General features: G+C 39.4%; 1 protein-coding gene across 4 annotated transcripts in view; it reads left to right on the top strand.

The window, feature by feature from the left end:
* The window catches only part of ITPR2 (inositol 1,4,5-trisphosphate receptor type 2), a 268298-nt gene that overhangs the window by 186501 nt on the left and 64658 nt on the right, over nt 1-17139 (top strand). For all 4 annotated transcript variants that reach the window (XM_055809374.1, XM_055809373.1, XM_055809376.1 and 1 more), the window contains 8 exons: nt 230-338; nt 2006-2193; nt 3482-3665; nt 4262-4518; nt 5467-5667; nt 7628-7738; nt 12668-12763; nt 13966-14085. In XM_055809374.1, coding sequence (XP_055665349.1) covers nt 230-338; nt 2006-2193; nt 3482-3665; nt 4262-4518; nt 5467-5667; nt 7628-7738; nt 12668-12763; nt 13966-14085 — 1266 coding nt within the window. The remainder of the gene's footprint in view (nt 1-229; nt 339-2005; nt 2194-3481; nt 3666-4261; nt 4519-5466; nt 5668-7627; nt 7739-12667; nt 12764-13965; nt 14086-17139) is intronic.

Below are 17139 nucleotides of genomic sequence, written 5' to 3'. Positions count from 1 at the left end.
ATAAACTTGAAAGAAAGTTTATACAACAGTATTCTAGAATTCTTCCCATGAGATTTGTTGGGTAAGACCATTAGATGTTTGGGTTTTGGACAACTTTACTATTTGTATGCTTACTAATTATAATGCAAAGACCTAATAAATTATGTATCTATGTTAAACAGCTTGCTTTTCAAACAAAGGAAATTGGCCAGAAGTCTTAATTTCTTCTATTTTTATCTTTCTCTTAAAGGGCAACACTTTAAGGAAAATACTGCTATATCGCTACTTTAAAGGAGAATATGGAAGTGGTATGACTGGGCCTCTGTCTGCCAGCTACAGCAAAACTGCACAAGTGGGAGGTAAATCAACACAGATCATTTAAAGAGAACAAAATTAGCAGCACCATTTTTCTAATAGGCACATTGGAAGTGCTCCAGGGATTCAGTTGGTAAATAAATCAAATACATTCTCTAACCAGTGAGAAGGGAGGTAGTATCAGACTTTTCCTATTTTTAAGTTGCATGCACTTGTCTCAGATGGCTGGTGTGCATTTGGTGGTACCAAAGTAGGGACTTTCCCCATGCCCCCCAACCAGTCATTCAATGTGTGTCCAACTGGTAACACCATTTTAATTTGCTGGTAAATTCACATCCAGAAATTCAGCAAAGCACAACACATGTGAACAAAGATGTTGCTGTTTCTTGAAATTAAATATTTTTTTAAAAAATTCCAGATCCTTTATTGATACATGAAAAAAATAAGATGCAAGGAAAAGCTTCTCACGAAGATCCTGGTTAGGCAGTGGGACAGATTTCCCCAGGGGGCTGTAGAATGTGTGAGTTGTAGTTAGAACTTTACCAGACAGACTCTGATGGACCTGCTGTTAACTACCACAAGCAGAAAGTTTCAGTAGATGATCTGTGTAGGTCCCTTATAACCTAACTTTTTGTATGATCCTGTTATAGAAGCCACGGGAAATTACTGTAGAGTGATTTCTAAGAAAACCCAAAATAGTGTATGTCATAGGAAATGAGACAGAAGCTAGGTACAGAGCCAGGTCATTGCATTTTCAGCCTATATTAAAGGCATGCCCAGATTTGTGGACATTTCCAAATATTACCCAGCTGATCCTCCTTGACTAGTTCAGTGTAGACACTGGAAATGTTTACAGTCTTAATATCCTGGACACCAAATTTTGCTCCCTGACACACAGGAGAGTAAAGATTTACTGGTTTTTTAGTTCTGTCTCTAGAAAGTTTGTGTGTGTATATATATGTGTGTGTGTGTATGGCTTCATCAGGAACAAAGTCTGAACCATTTTAACTGGTTTAATCAAAGCAGTACTGAGTGATTAAAGTAGTACTATATTTTTTCTAATTAAGTAGATGCAGTTACATCTATATAAACATAAGTATAGCAGGAAAGATGATAATCTGTGATAATAAAAGATGGTTGATTTAATGAACTATATGATTTAACAAAATTCCTTAAAACCACACCTTTAATTTGGATTAATTCACGTTTCTGTTCCTAAAGAAAGTCATTGTGATGTTAATGGTCTAGGAGTTCTATTGGCAAAAGCATTTAGCTTGAAAGACTTAGCCGTAACCGGAGTGAATTCACCAGGACACAATCTTTGTATAGATTAGGCCTGAGATTGAAAAGCAGATTTAAAAGTGGTCTCAGAGCACTGAACATACACATAGTTCAGCATATGCAGGAGTAGACTTAAAAAAGGGGGTTTGTGGACTAATCAGTGTAATTTCCAACTTCTTTATTATCTCAATATCAAGACAGAACAATGGTTTGGGGTTTTGTTTTATTTCTTACTCTCAGAACCCAACATTGCCATTTCACACAAAAATCTTGTTGGTATCAAGGGAAATTTTGCTTGAAACAGAAGTTTTAAATTAAATTTATTCCCATTGCTACTGTGTGCATGAGACAAATTATTATTACTAATAAATTCATTTTTATATACATAAGTGAACCAAAAATGAAAGGTATTTGTTTGTCTAATTTGCAGGTGGATTTTCAGGACAAGACTCAGATAAGTCTGGGGTAACCATGTTTGATATTCAGTGCCTTCTGGATAAAGAAGGTGCATCAGAACTAGTCATAGATGTTATAGTAAACACCAAAAATGACAGAATTTTCTCAGAAGGCATTTTGCTTGGTATTGCGTTGCTTGAAGGTGGAAATACACAAACACAGGTATTTATTTCATTTGCTTGTTCACATATTGATTTTCAAATGCATGTAGTCTGGAGACAAAAAGAGCCTTTTTGCTGTGAGTTCTGTGAAACATGTATCACTCTAATGTGTATATCTATAATACAAATGTAAATATGCCCTGTTACTTATCTCATAGTGTGTACTTTTCAATAGAAGAAGACATTTTTCAACTGTCCCTTTCTGTATAGCACAGTGCTTCTTTTAATGGGGCTGTTGCCATATGAGCATTGTCTCCAGTCTCTTGATTGTAATTAAAAATTACAATACTTTCAAGTTTATAATAACAGTAAAATTAAGTTATTTTCTGGAAATGTTTAGGGACATTTATCAGAATCTCTAAAGAGAGAAAATTGGGAATTTGAGAAGACAAATATCCCAGTCCATAGAAAATAACTGCTTTAAACTACATATTCTCATTTTTGTGAATGGTATCCGTCTCACGCAACTTTAGTCAAGTAAGGTGGTTGTTTATTCTTACTCTATGATCCGCGGTTATCATAAGAGAGGAGAGATGGTGTGAATCACTCCCTGCATTTCCCTATACTTCATCATTGCCTGTGAAGGGAGCATAAATAACCAACTTACACCTCATTGCAGGACTATACAAGTTAAATGAGAGGAATCCTATCCTGTAAAAAAGATAACACAGTCTGTGACCCTTAGAGAGCATCCAGAAAACATTAATGCAGTGAAATTTTGTTGCGGCTGTCTAAAATTAATTGTTAGGGGCTGTAAAAAGCTTTTACTTTAAGACAGGGTTTGTAAACTATTGAAAGTGGTACTCAGTTTGCTTGACAGTAATAGTAAGGGACTGGACTTAATAACCTAAAATATTAATTCCGATTCTGTGTGAAGCATAAAAAAATGTATATAGTCTAAACTATAACAGTACTCATTAGATGCTTCATGCTTCCTCTTGTTGTTACATAATAACAATTACTTTTCACTATTATTTGTAGATGGAATATTATAACTCTAGAATGCCTGGAGAAATGGAGAGTGTCACAAAGTAATTTAAGTGTAATATTGTGACATTTTAAAGGTTGCAAATAGCAGTGTTCACCATTTTATCCAAATTCAAAAATGTTATCATCAATCTTTGTTACCAGCCTTGTATATCACTTTGTGAAAGAACTGGCCAGGCAGTGGCCAACATTTGTTCTGTGTAAGTGAAGTAATTATTCATCATTTGTTTCACAAAAAATAGTGTATTTTTGGATTTCCTCTTCCTTAGAAGATTGATACCTAAAGAATATATTTTTTGCAGTATTCAACTTACCAGCAACTGAAGGAGCAAAAAAAGTCAGAAAAATTCTTTAAAGTCCTCTATGACCGCATGAAAGCTGCTCAGCAGGAGATACGATCGACAGTGACAGTGAACACTATTGATTTGGGGAGCAAAAAGAAAGATGATGATAGTGACCTAACCATCTCTGTTCCCAAAAAGAGAGGTAAGGAGGCACCCATGTAAAAGAGGCGAGAAGTGCATTATATTCAAACTGCATGTACTGCACCACTGATACTATGTTAAGTTGATCAATAAGCTTTACTATTAATCATTACTATTAATCATTTGCATCTTTTGACTGTTTTCCTCTATAGGCCATCTTTTAAGCCAGTTACAAGGAGTTAGCTTTGTCGAAATTAGTGAAGCTATGCCAGTTTACACCAGTAGAAGATATAGAACCATATTTTTAGAGAAGCAGTAGTAGAGGCTGCTGCTAATAGGAATATTTCACAAGAGCAAGCACAGGAACTGATTTCCCACCCTGTGGTCCTTCTATTGTTCTCATCATTTATTGTATATGGGAGAGAAATAGTAGGGCTTTTTGTTTTAATGTTCTGTTTCACTCTGGTTTGTGGTTTATTTGGAACATGCTATCCCTGCATGAATGTTGCTTTGATACTCTTTGTAAGTTGCCTAGAGGTCTTCGAAAAATTAGGCACCAACAAAGAAAAAGTTGCATTCATTATTATTGTTTTCTTATTGTTTAATTAAATGAGGAGAAAGAGTTTCAAAAATGAGGGAAAATTATCTTCTTTTCAGTAAAGGACTCAACTCTGCATCTGAAAGAGGGTATGAAAGGACAGTTAACCGAAGCATCTTCTGCAACATCCAAGGCTTACTCAGTGTATAGAAGAGAAATGGACCCAGAAATAGATCTTATGGGTTCAGGGGCAGATGCTGCAAATGCAGAAGAGAAGTCCGCAGAAGAAGCAATCATGAGCCCTGCCATTGCAATCATGCAGCCAATACTGAGATTTCTTCAGCTGCTGTGCGAGAACCACAACCGAGAGCTCCAGGTAAAGTCTTTTTGCTGAGCTCCAAAAGAAGTATTACAGGAGCTGGAACTTCATAAGAAAAACATGCCTGTGTCTGCCTCCTGTTACAGAGGAGGGGTGTCTAAAATATTCTTCTTTTGGTCCAAGGAATAAAATAACTCTTCAAGAACCACTTGCTTGCTGTGGTTGAGCCCATCATGTTTGTGTCCTCAGAATTGCTTGGGGACTGCAGCATAGGTACATGGAATTGAGAAGTATCTAAATGTCCCTGTTAGTACATTTTCTGTGCGCAAATGGTGGATCACTTACCACAGGCATGAAGACCACAGGAAGTTTCTGGGCAAGGTTTGGGTACTGCTCTTTTCCCTAGGTATTAAGATTGAAGGCTTTAAGATGCTATGTGTATCCCTGCTATCAGTTCCTCTGGTAGAAATTACTGTCCCCATAGCAACCTTTGCTAAATGAATTTTCTGCAAATATACCTCAGTGCCATGTCCAGCAGCCTCCTTTAAAGCAGTGTTGGGAGTGGTTTGAGCTAAGCTATTATTTTGCACTGACACTGCCAAGGAGCAGTCGTAATGTGCCAACCACACCTGCTCATCTGTGGGGCAAGAAGCTTTCAAGAGAAGTCATAGTAGATGGATGGGGGCAGGTATCCAGGACATATACAAGACATTTAAGGCCAATGCACATGTTTTCAAAGTTCACTTTCTTAAGCCCTCCTTTCTCTACTGATTTAATCGGATAATAGTTCTCAATTGCTGCATGAAGGCCTAATATATTTTCTACAGTGCAGTGTACTTCAGTACCTAAGGTACAGCGGTTGTGTGGTTGTAAATTGTACCGTTCAATATTTCATGAAAAAAGACTGTATTTGACTTGACTCTAACTCTTTTTTTTCTTTTTTTTTTTTCTTTTCTTTTTTTTTTTTTTGTGTGTGTGTGTGTGTTCCTTTTCTCCATCCACCAGAATTTTTTAAGACATCAGAACAATAAAACAAATTACAACCTTGTTTGCGAGACCCTTCAGTTTTTGGACTGTATCTGTGGAAGCACGACAGGTGGGCTGGGCTTACTGGGGCTTTACATCAATGAGAGGAACGTGGCTCTTGTGAACCAGACGCTGGAAAGTTTGACTGAGTATTGCCAAGGTCCATGCCATGAAAACCAGGTAGGACTCAAATAACTTCTGGATGCAGAAGAGTATACCTGAATGTATGGTATCTGTGTGCTTATCATAAACTATTCAGTGTTTTTAATAGCGTACATTCCACTTGCAACTGCTATGACTAGACTTAACACATTTCAAGCTTTCATAAGGCCTCAGCAATCCCTTTGAGTCAGAACTCAAAATGGACTCTTCCTGTAGTATGTCTTCTTATGTGGAGGGTTTCCAGTCCTTTTGGAGGGAGTTTAATGTCTTATGTCAGTGGGTCTGTGGCTTAAACCTCACTTTATGAGACTGGATTTTGAGTCACAGTTGCAGAAGTACATTGCAAACACAATCTTGTTTTCTTCATTTTCATACATTTTGCCTTTACTGTTTTTTATATAGGTTGCTAACACTCAATTTCCTTAATTCACATAACTGCCACAAAGTTTAACTTACTATCCTGCTATACTACCTAGCAGCATCTTAATTATAGTATCAGTAATGAAGTGGATGAGACTAAAGACCGTGCTTCTGATCTTCTGTGCCTTGCTTGATGCAGTCTTTTTAAGTCATATAGCTGTGAATTTTGGTCTCTTCAGTGCCATGCTGAGGCAGTATAGAAAGGTAAAGAATGTAGTTCTGTGCTGCTATATTTGGTCTGAAGAGAACTGTAGTGAAGTTATCAAAGTGGATGAAATTGCAGAATTTTTGCTGTGGATTAGTAATGGGAAAATTGTGGTGAGCAAAATTACAGAGGCAATCTATTCTTGATACTAGAAGTAGCTGAAGAAATACATGCAGTATTAATGCTACTTCATTAATGTGCACAAATGAAGTGTAAAGTGCTATTATTGCCATTGCTGGTAATCAACTGCCATTACTTAATAATTTAAAAATAAACAAACAAAAAAGTCCTTTAGTGGACTAATTTTTAAACAGTCATATTTAATTCACTAATGAATGGGAAAAACATCTGTAAAAAAAGAATAATTACTGGACTGGAGATGAAAAAAAACACGTTTCAAGTTAACATGTTCTCCAACAAGTTTACTTGAGGAGCACTGGAGGAACACTGATAGTGGAAGGGAATGATTAGTTACACCTTATTACTTAGACCTACCTGCTGGGAAGTCACTCAGGATTGGAGTTGCACTTGTTTACACCAACTGCAAGTCTAATACAGTGCCTTTCAGAGGCAAATGCTCCACATTCATTTTTTCCCTCTCTCTGTCTTTCTGGAAAACTCCTTTCCTATTGTGCTGTAAACCTGCTAGAAGAAAAAATACCATAGGCTTTTGTATAGCTGACACTTGCCGACAAGGCTTAGAAGGTCCAGGAATCCACCTATAAAGGCGTTTGGGAACTTCTGCTCGTCATAGTTACAGTTTTGAATTCCATGTCCAGAAACGGTCTTTTATGCAGGACATGCCCAGGTGCATGTGAAGAACCTTAGTCTTTGTGAACAATTCATGCTATAACAACGATATTAATACTGGTTGCTGAATGCAAATCAAGAATTTGAGTGTGCAAATTTGATTGTGCCTGCATTCGAGCATGTCTTTTATGTCTCTGCATGTGTATGCATCTCAGTCTGGCAGTGCTGCTGTGGGCTGCTGTCTATAACTTGTACCACTTGGTGCCAAATCCTGCATGATTCACTACAAGCATATTTTAGCTTGCACCACCCTTTTTGCAGTTGCGTACTTCCCTACTGGCAGTGTTGGGGTTAGTTCTGTACTATACAAGTCACCCCAGCATCTCTTGTGGCACATTTTCAGGCTGCTCTGCTTTGGCTGGGAGGTTCATTGCTGTTACAAGGTCTTTCATGTTCTGGGTCCTTGTTTTGGAAATTTGCTAAGGTGCATATTGTCTCTCTCCCTCCCCCTGCCCATCCTGTCTCCCTCTTTCCCCCATTCATTCCCTCCCTTTCCTCTGCCTGTGCCCCCCCGCCCCCACCTTCTGTTCTCTTATTTTGCAGACTTGCATAGCCACCCATGAATCAAATGGGATTGATATTATAATTGCACTCATCTTGAATGACATAAATCCTCTTGGCAAATACTGCATGGACTTGGTGCTTCAGCTAAAGGTACAGTAAATTTAAATTTGTTTATTTAAATTTGAGTAATAGTAGAAGACATACCTATGCAAGAGCTCTAGGCAACCTGACATTTACTTAATCTCACCGTAGCATAATATACTCAACAGCCTTTGAAAACAAATGTTGCAAATGAATTCAGCTCTTCTTCTGAATCTTTATCAGGCCCTCTACCACAGGCCTTTTGACCCATGGTTGTGTTTGTGAGTATGCCCTCAGCTTTCTTTTAAAAAAAAAACCCTATCAAACTGACACAACATAGCTAACATGAAGTGTCTATATTGTGGGCATAAAATCTCACAGGATTGATAAACAGCAGCACTGTACAGACATGTGACAAGTCAGGCATCCTCAGTATATACTGAACTCTTAAAAAATTACCTGAGAAGGAGATGTTGTGAAAAAAGAATAATATAACAGGTGACCTGCAATGTCAAATAAAGTTGAAAACAAGGTTAAAATGTTGTATTTTATTTCCCTTCTCAGTGTCCTCTGAGGGGGAGGACAAAATGTAGAATGGGAGGGTGAACAGTAGATTGGGAGGGCTTGTAATTTTGTTTTGTGTTCTGTGAAGACTTGGATAGGCTCATAGGTAAGTTCCTCCAGTCTGTGTGCCACTGCGTGCAGAGGGGAGCTCTGCAGCTGTACTGCCTGCCAAGCAGGGTAGGGTTTGCCCAGGAGGAGCCTTGGGTTATTGCCTTTTCTTGCCTTCTGAATGAAGTATTTCCACTGCATATGGTCTGTTTCCTCCCCAAAACCAGCAAATACTTGGTGGTAGCTGCATTGCATCATACTGACAGTGTTATGGATGTCTAATAAAACAATTAATATAGCTATATATTGTGTACAATGAAACTTGGAATCAACAGTGCTTTACACATGATTTTAATAACTAATTACATTTGTGAATGACAATGTAATTCAAGCCCCCCTCAAGCAAAACACTTAAGCAGACATTTAACTTTGAACATGCAGACATTTCTTTTGAAGTCCAAATTTCAATCTTGTAAAGACTTAGCTGCATTCACTCCAGTTCCATTTTGATTTGCCATTATCGTGAAAGTAGCAAGTGCTTGTAGAACATCTTTTCTGTGTAGTAACCAAAAATTAAGTTTAGAGACATCACTGCAAGGACCAGTTCACAGGAGGCTATACGTGCCTTACTCTTAATTAAACAGCAAAAATAGGGGTGAGTGATACCAAAGGTTCAAACTGTGGAAATTATTCTGATTTTACAGAACTGCAGAGTCATTTGGGTTAGAACGGACATCTTGCGATCATCTTGTCCAACCGTCCAGCTCAAGCTAGAGCAGGTTTCCCAGGACCATGGCTGGCTGAATATCTCTGCAGCTGGAGATGCTACAGCCCACCTGGGCAACCTATTCCAGTGTTTGATCACTATCACAGTAAAAAAGTGGGTTTTGTGTTTAGATAGAATTTTGTGTGGTTTAATTTGTGTCTGTTGCCTCCTGTCCTCTCACTGGGCATTGCTGAGAAGAGTCTGGCTCCCTCTTCTTTATTCCCTCCCATCAGGCATTTATACATGTTGATAAGTTCCCTTTGATCCCTCACTACCCCAGGGTGACGAGTCTCAACTCTCAGCCACTCCTTATATGAAATATGCTCCATTCCCTTAGTCATTTTTCTGGCTCTTTCCTGGATTCATTTCAGTACATCCATATCTTTCTTGCACTGGGGACCCAAGAACTAGACACAGTGCTGGGTCAGATGTGCTGTCAAGAATTAGGTCCAAACTAAGAAGTTACTGGTTTTGATTTTGAGTGGCAATACATAAAAATAATATAGCACTGAGTTTACCAGGTAATGTTTAACATTGACAATCTGTCAGTGTTCATAGGCAGCTCTGGAGTTGCAAATACATAAATTTTGCAGTGAAAATACAAAATGCAAAGTATATAGGCTCACACGCTTACACATCCAAACAAGCTCAGACGCTGTTTTCAGGGAACATTATATGTTGAACTCATACCCTGCAACCAAAGCAAAGGCAATGCAGAATTGTATTTTCCCATGTCATCTTAATTTAGCTTGTTTTGCACATAGTTTGTGATGTGGTATTTAATTACATCTTCATGGCTTGTATTTTCCACTGGACTCCCAAATCTTTTAGTGAGCAGGGTAGACAGTGTGCACAGATGGCAAATGTTCTGTTCTGCCTCTTGTTATTTTGAGTATGACCCCCTGGCCTCTCTGACTGACTACTGTTTAAGCCCTGGCACACAGTATGACCTCAATATCTGCCACTCTGTGTAGTGGCGGGATGAAGAGACATTGTCAGTCTAAGGATAGATGGAGCCTAATACGAGTGTCTTGTTGGCTTTTCTCATAGCACCTTACTCTGCTGTATGTAGTTGCTTCACACGTTAATTTATTTTTCCAAAATTTTTATGAGGAGATGAGGTGGGAACCCAGGTAAAAAGAAATGAAGGACAGAAGTATTTTGGACTGTCCTGTTTGTAGTACCTGGGAAATGATTTTTCATGGTACTAATGTGTCATGAAGAACTTTATGCTGTATTTTCCAAGTAACGGACCTCTTTTCCTCATTGCTATCTGGGGATGGAAATCAGATCCTAGGGCCTCAAAGCATGCAGAAAATGAGGAACACAATGCCAAATGAGCATCTCAATGTCAGGGGCACATGATCAGAGACAAAAAAACCTGGAGGATGTGCCTGCCTGCTGTAATCCTAGGCTATGGTATGCCACTTCTGCTGATTCAGTAGCAAGAAGCTGGCTGTTGATGATGCAAAATCCTATCCACCCCACCCTTTACCTTTCCTCGCTTCCTGGAAGCTGCAGCAGGCTTCTCTCCATCCCCAGGATTGTCTGCACTGGGAAATAGCTTCAAAGTCCTCCTCACCCATGAGCAAGTAGACTGGTGCTTTCCTCCATTGTTTCCTCTCCTTCCTTCTCAAGCTATTTGGCAGCCTGTCTTGTCCCCTTCACTCATCCTCAGTTTGAGATCCTGCCGGTGTTACCACAACTGACTTGGTTACAACTGCAAGGAAAAACTGCAGCAGAAAAGGAATCATCCAGTTCTTCAGAGCAGCACCCTGCTAGGAGTTTAATCCTAATTATTTTAATCCTACTTAATGCTATCCTTTCCCTCCATCTGATCTCATTCCCTGTGCATGTTAAACTTCTGCAGTGTAGGCTGCAAGGTAAAGAGTCAGACTAGACCTTTCCAGTGGGTGGTCCTGGTTTGATTTTGGAGCAAAATGAAAGGAGAGCTATTGAAAAATTCATATGGAGTCTTGTTCTCCTTCAGCCAGTCTCAGTCTGGTCTTTTCTTCTCATCTGTTATTTTTTGGTCCTTATGTCATTCTTGTGTTGGCAAGTCCAGGCCAAGTCTTCTGACTTCTCACTCGATTCCCAGTCTCCTCTCCCAGAAGGTCCTAGTTCCCTTGTCATGTATAAATCCTCATTCTGTTAATCTACCCTCTTTCCATCTACCCATTCCTTTTGCAGCTGACTTCTCATCCTACAGTCCTCCAGTTCAAGATGCTAAGACCTCAGCTTGACACAGCCCTGAGCCAACCTGCTTTGGGCAGGAGGTGGAACTGCTGAAAGATTAGTCCAGAGGACAGCCTCAAATGTGTGGTTGTGTGATCCAGCCTGCATGCTTTTGTGATTCTGTGCCCACCAAGAAGAAACTCTGGGCCTTTAGCTATGAAACTAGCAAGTTTCTACAGTATGGTATTCAAATTGTAATTTTATAAATGCTTTTGAGTTGGACAAATTTGGCTGGCTTTCCTGGGGACTACAACTTGCATGATTGTGTTATCTTGGCCTCTAGTGCTCTAGTTTTTCAGCTCTGCTATCAAAACTTGGAGATACAAAAGATGCTTACAACAGAAGTTGCTTGATCATGTAGAGAGTATCTTTCCTTTTGCCTCAACCCCCAAAACATCTGAACCCTTGTCCACCAAAACTGCCCATACTAATTGTCTGAGGCGTACCCTTGCTGTGACAAATTTCAGTTTGAATTGCTGACATCTGCCAATAAGCAGCTGAGAACAAGGTTGTATGGTGGGTCGAGAGTTTTACGGGCCCCTGCCTGTATGACAGAACTGCAGTCTGCTTCCAGCAGCTCGGTCGACAGTGGCAGATGATGAGGGGACACTGCGGCAGGTGAACCAAGGCAACCGTGCTCTGCCAGAAAGCGGCCAAACCTCCAAAACCATTCTTCCTCTCCTGTTCACGGCTGATTTAACTGGCAGGCAGACAGGCCTCTGAAGTCTAAGGCACTACTGGGTTACTGCTGCTAAAGCTCATGCTATTTAATCCTTGGGAGAGGTCTCTGTGAAAAGAAGCCTGTTGACAAAGTAAAGTATGTCTTTGTATGTTCCCCCAAGAATATTTGGTAGTGAAACAAAATTCCAGGAATGTATGAAAACAGTTTATTTTATAACCTTTGAAATAATAACCAGTCGGACTTTATAAAAACTAAAGGGGAAGGAAACCTGCCTGAGCGATGAAGCCTTTTGTCTAATATGTTTTGTAATTACCTCTGTTGAGTATGTTTTAACAGAAAGCCACGGCAAGAATTGCTAGGTGGGCAATGTGAAAAGGAAATCTAATACCCTTTCTTGTGCACAATGTAGAGCAAGGTATTTAAGCTGAATATTTTTCTGTATTTTTCTATATATTTCTATATTTTTCTATATTTCAAATGCTTCTTCCAATGTAGTGTGCAAGGTTAGTTAGCCTTATGGTACGCTGACATTAAAATGGGAGAAAAACCCTATTAAATATGTCAGTAAAATAAAAGATGCAAGTAGTTTAAAATCTTACCCGCTAAAAAAGTGGTCCTCGTAATCTCAATTAAAACAAATGTAAGGGTCGTTAATCCATGAAATAGATTTAAAATTTGCATTAACTTGGTTTTGTATCTCCAGAACAATGCCTCCAAGCTTTTGCTGGCTATTATGGAAAGTAGGCACGACAGTGAGAATGCGGAAAGAATCCTTTTCAACATGAGACCAAGGGAACTGGTGAGAAAACTTCTGAATATTCATAAATCTTTTGGCTGAAAAAAATCTGTCATTAAAACATTTTAAAAATGACCTGCGTCTAAGCTGAAAAGTGTTGGCAGCATATGGTGACACAATGTATCAGGATAGTACTAATTCACAAAAAGTACTTTAAAAGGATCAAGCATGCATGATTTCAGTCTTTACGACTTCATTATTTTTATCCGTTCCAAGCACTTTTCTGTAATTGTTTCCTAACTAAATTATCATACTCTGGTAGACTGTCTTCAAAGTACACTTTGTCAGGGGCTGGCAAATTAAGCTTGTACAGTTTGTGAAACAGTGCTAACAGAAACGTGTGTGTAGACATATAATATAGATATTTTACATATATGTATGTTTTTTATATATATGTCTCATGAACAAGAATTATAAACAGCTGTTGCTGTATTTGGAACAACCATGTTGCTTGTGTAGGTCTTCAAGAATTGTAAATAGGTTGGAAATCTGGAGAAATTACTTCAAATCCAGTTGACCATGTAACAGAAGTGACTGAAACAATGGTTTGTGGGGGATCTGTGGGCATCAGCCCTGCCCTTAGACAGAGCCCTGTGGCCTGCTGGTTTTGGGGCATGATCGCTAACGTAGCATGTCAGCAGGATGAGGCCATCCCTAAGGTGCAACTGCAGGGTCAGGCCCTGCGTGGGGAGCAGAGGATTTCCCCCACACTGGTCCTGTAGGAGACTTTTGAATATTTTGGAATTTCCCCAGCACCCTGCCCAAATCCATATCTTCCTTTCTGTTTGGTTTAGGTATTTTTTTTTCTGTTAAATTGTGTGGAGAATGCTGAGTGATGTTGCAGCCTGCTCTATCCATAGGGAGATCCTGGCTGCACTCGAAGTGCTTCATAGCACTACCTGCCATATCTGTAGATCCCCTTTTAAAAGCATTTGTGAAAATACCTGCTGACAAAGGCTGAGTCTTCCTGTTTCTTTCTCGTGGTGGCAGTTTTGATGATAAGAAAGGCAGCAGTTTGGAGCTTCGTAAATACTCCAAGCTTGTCTTGATATAGAAAGTGTTTTTCCCACTGGTCGATCTTCTTGCGGAACTGCAGGGCACCCATCCAGGCTTGAGCTGAACAAAACAGTGTGTTCAAACACAGTGTGCTTTTTCCCCAAGAATGACATGTATTTCATTTTTCCCTCGTTGGGTTTGTGTTATAGGTGGATGTGATGAAGAACGCGTATAACCAAGGCCTCGAATGTGACCATGAGGAGGAGAATGGAGATGATGGCATCTCCCCAAAAGATGTTGGCCATAATATCTACATTTTGGCACATCAGGTATGTCTCATTTGTTGTGTGACTGCTTCCAGAAAAGTGTAATGTGGTTAATCTCTACAGAAAACCTGTCTGATCAATAAGGGGAGTTTTCCCTTCTGGTGATTTCTGGGTCATGTTTGTGTACAACATGACTGTGTCTGGAAAATTGCTGAAAGCAGAACAAGTGAGCAGTCTCACTGTATGCATAGGCACTCCATGGCATTTGGTAGGCTCTACTTGTGTGAAATAATGACATAGAGCAAAACAGTTAATGTCCACTTGCCTTTGTCTTCTTTTAATGTAAACAGCTTATATCAATCAAATCTTAAATCTCATTATCATTATTGGTGTATTTTAAATAATAGCTTCAGTTATGATACCAAGTGAATTGAATTGCGAAGATTCCCATTATTTTAGATGTATTAGTTAGCCAATAAGAACAATGGGGTGTTTTTATTGTTTTCTCCTTTTGAATTATGTTGTAGTGCCCTCAAGCTTTTTCTGATCACTTTTGCTTTTTTGCTGGTAAAGGTAGAATGTACACTAAAGATTTTTATTTAATGGGATATTAATTCTTCAGAGCAGTTGATATCAAAATCAGTTTATTTTTCAATTACGTTAAGAGCATTGAAAAGATTTTGTAAACTAAAAAAATAAAGACCACATATTTCTTCAATATATCATAAATTATAGCATTTGGTATCTCATGTAAGGACCAGATTTTTAAAAAATGTTTTTACTAAGTAAGAAGAAATAAACAGATGGGGATAGGGTGTGTTCTACATTCATTATGCTCATTAAGTGTTGTTAGGAATTGAATACTCAATGGAAAAAGAAAAGAAAATGATCTATAGTTACACCAGTATTATGCAATGTTTTTTTCAAGCAAGGAATGCAAAAACAGTTACTGAGTTATGCTTGTGTGCTTGCAGCACATTTAAATAAGTAAGCCTTATTATGTTGTTGTTGTTGTGCTGGACCATGTTCTACTCTTGTGTTGTATGTAGGACTGTACATAAGATGCCCATGGAAGATGACAGAATTTTTAGAAAGCATTTGTAGCTCTTTACCTTGTACGACTATTTATATATATATATATATATATATATGTAACCTTGTACAACTATTTTTATATATATATATATATACACTCCTTGTATGAATGCTTACAATGAAAATTTAAATGCCTGCCAAATCAAAATGTTGGTATTTTATGTTTTCTGCCTACAGTTTGTCTTAAATGACTTAACAGGACTTGCAACAGTGGAAAATAACTTTTGGGAAGTAGAATATAGACCTAAAGGTGTATATGAAGTGACTTCTGGGATCATTTTACAAAAGAGGTCACTACCAAGGGTATACTAGCTAGCTGAGGTGTAGGTTAAGCTCCATCCCTAGATAGATATTCAGGGTGCTGTGGAGGTCCACAGTGCCACTCCACAGCTATTCCAAATGCCTGCTCCATAGTCGGCATTTTGGTTGCATAAGGCTGGTGGTTATTTTTACAGCAATTTACTGAGCTCCTTCCTGTTCTGTAGAATTCAATGGCATGATTGGCTCTGTACGCTGTAAAAATATCCATCTTTTTACCAAAAAAAAGGACTGTTTTCCTTTTCTTACATTTCTGTAGCACAGTACGTGTGTGTGTTTACAATAGCTTTGCACCCATGTCAAAGCCTGTATCAAAACAAAGCAATGGAAGGGCAAGTAATTTGGGGCCTTTCTCTCTCGTCCACTAATGAAAAGCTATGATTATTGGCACAAGGCTGCTGATCTTTGACCCCAAACTCTTTCCATGTGTGCCCTTTTGCTCGCCCTGGGATGGGCAGGATATGAGCGTAGTCCCTCCTCAGTAAGACCATTGTTGCTGGGTTCCTTTGCTGGCTCCACTCTCCAAACACCCTCTTATGCTTTGCTGTGTCAAAAGTGGCTTTTTGGTGCCTGGGTCTTCCGCTTGGCTTAGCTGGCCCGATTTACATAATATTTCTTTGCTGTGCTCCTTACAGTTTCACAGTTTATCTGACTTGTTTTTTTCTACAACCAGTGTGGCTCTTCAGTCACTTTCCTGACCCTTGCTTGTGACCACTTGCTGTAGTTACAGCTCTTTGGTCCCTCTGTAATAGCAGAATCAAGACCAAGAGTTCCTCTTTTTTGCTGTTACAGCCTTCAAACACAGACAGTTTATTTTGGGGAGCTCAGACTTTCAGTTTTTGTCGTTGCACTCTTCAGGGCGATGGTGGGTTCTGCATTTTGCCACCACTGCATCCTTCCTTGCCCTTCCTGTGGTTGATTTTACGAGAAGCAAAAGGCATTCTTGTAAATGTTTGACCCACAGTGCATAGAAAGGTACAAATGTGTCCCAAGCAAGGCTGAGATTTCTGTTACTAAATCTCTTTTACAGCCTCCCAACCCCTACCCCAAATGCATACACAGGCACACAGACAAGTGCATGTACACACTTGTACATCACACACACACACACACACAGAGGCACAGAGAGATCTGTGGGCACAGCAGCCTGGGACATGATGGTAAGACACTGACTGTTAAATATGCCATGTCATCACAGTTATGTCTCTTCCACTTTTTTCTCTGTCCTCTCTTTTCTTTCCTTTATTTCTTCATCTTCCTCCAGCCTGCCATGTTTCATAGCTGTGCTGCTTCCTCTGCACTGACTTCAGGCTGATTGGATGCTGCCACTCCTCACTTTTGCCATTAGACATACTGTGAGCAGAGAGGAGGAGGGAGCACCACTGAGAGAAAGCAGAACTGACTCATCTATGAGGAATTACCCTGAGCTTCACCCTCACTCTGCTGCCTGGCTTTGGGGTAGGGGGCTCTGTCCAGACGTAACTCTTCTACAGCCGTTTGTGGAGGAGTGACACAAACTGGTACTTGAGGTCACATCCTGGAAAAATAAGCCTGTTATGGCTAGGTAGGGAGCGTTCACAATTCTCTTTAAAATTCACGGAGGAGATTCTGTTTTCTTTGTCCTGTTCAAATGTCATGCTCAGAGCCAAGCCTTGAACTTGACATTGCTGATTTCGTAAAGTAGTCTCAGGTAAATGCCAGTAG

Source organism: Falco peregrinus, chromosome 6 (assembly GCF_023634155.1).
Source record: "Falco peregrinus isolate bFalPer1 chromosome 6, bFalPer1.pri, whole genome shotgun sequence".
Classification (NCBI taxonomy): Eukaryota; Metazoa; Chordata; class Aves; order Falconiformes; family Falconidae; genus Falco; species Falco peregrinus.
The sequence above is the reverse complement of the archived record's forward strand: the minus strand, read 5'-3'. Positions and strand labels throughout refer to the sequence as shown.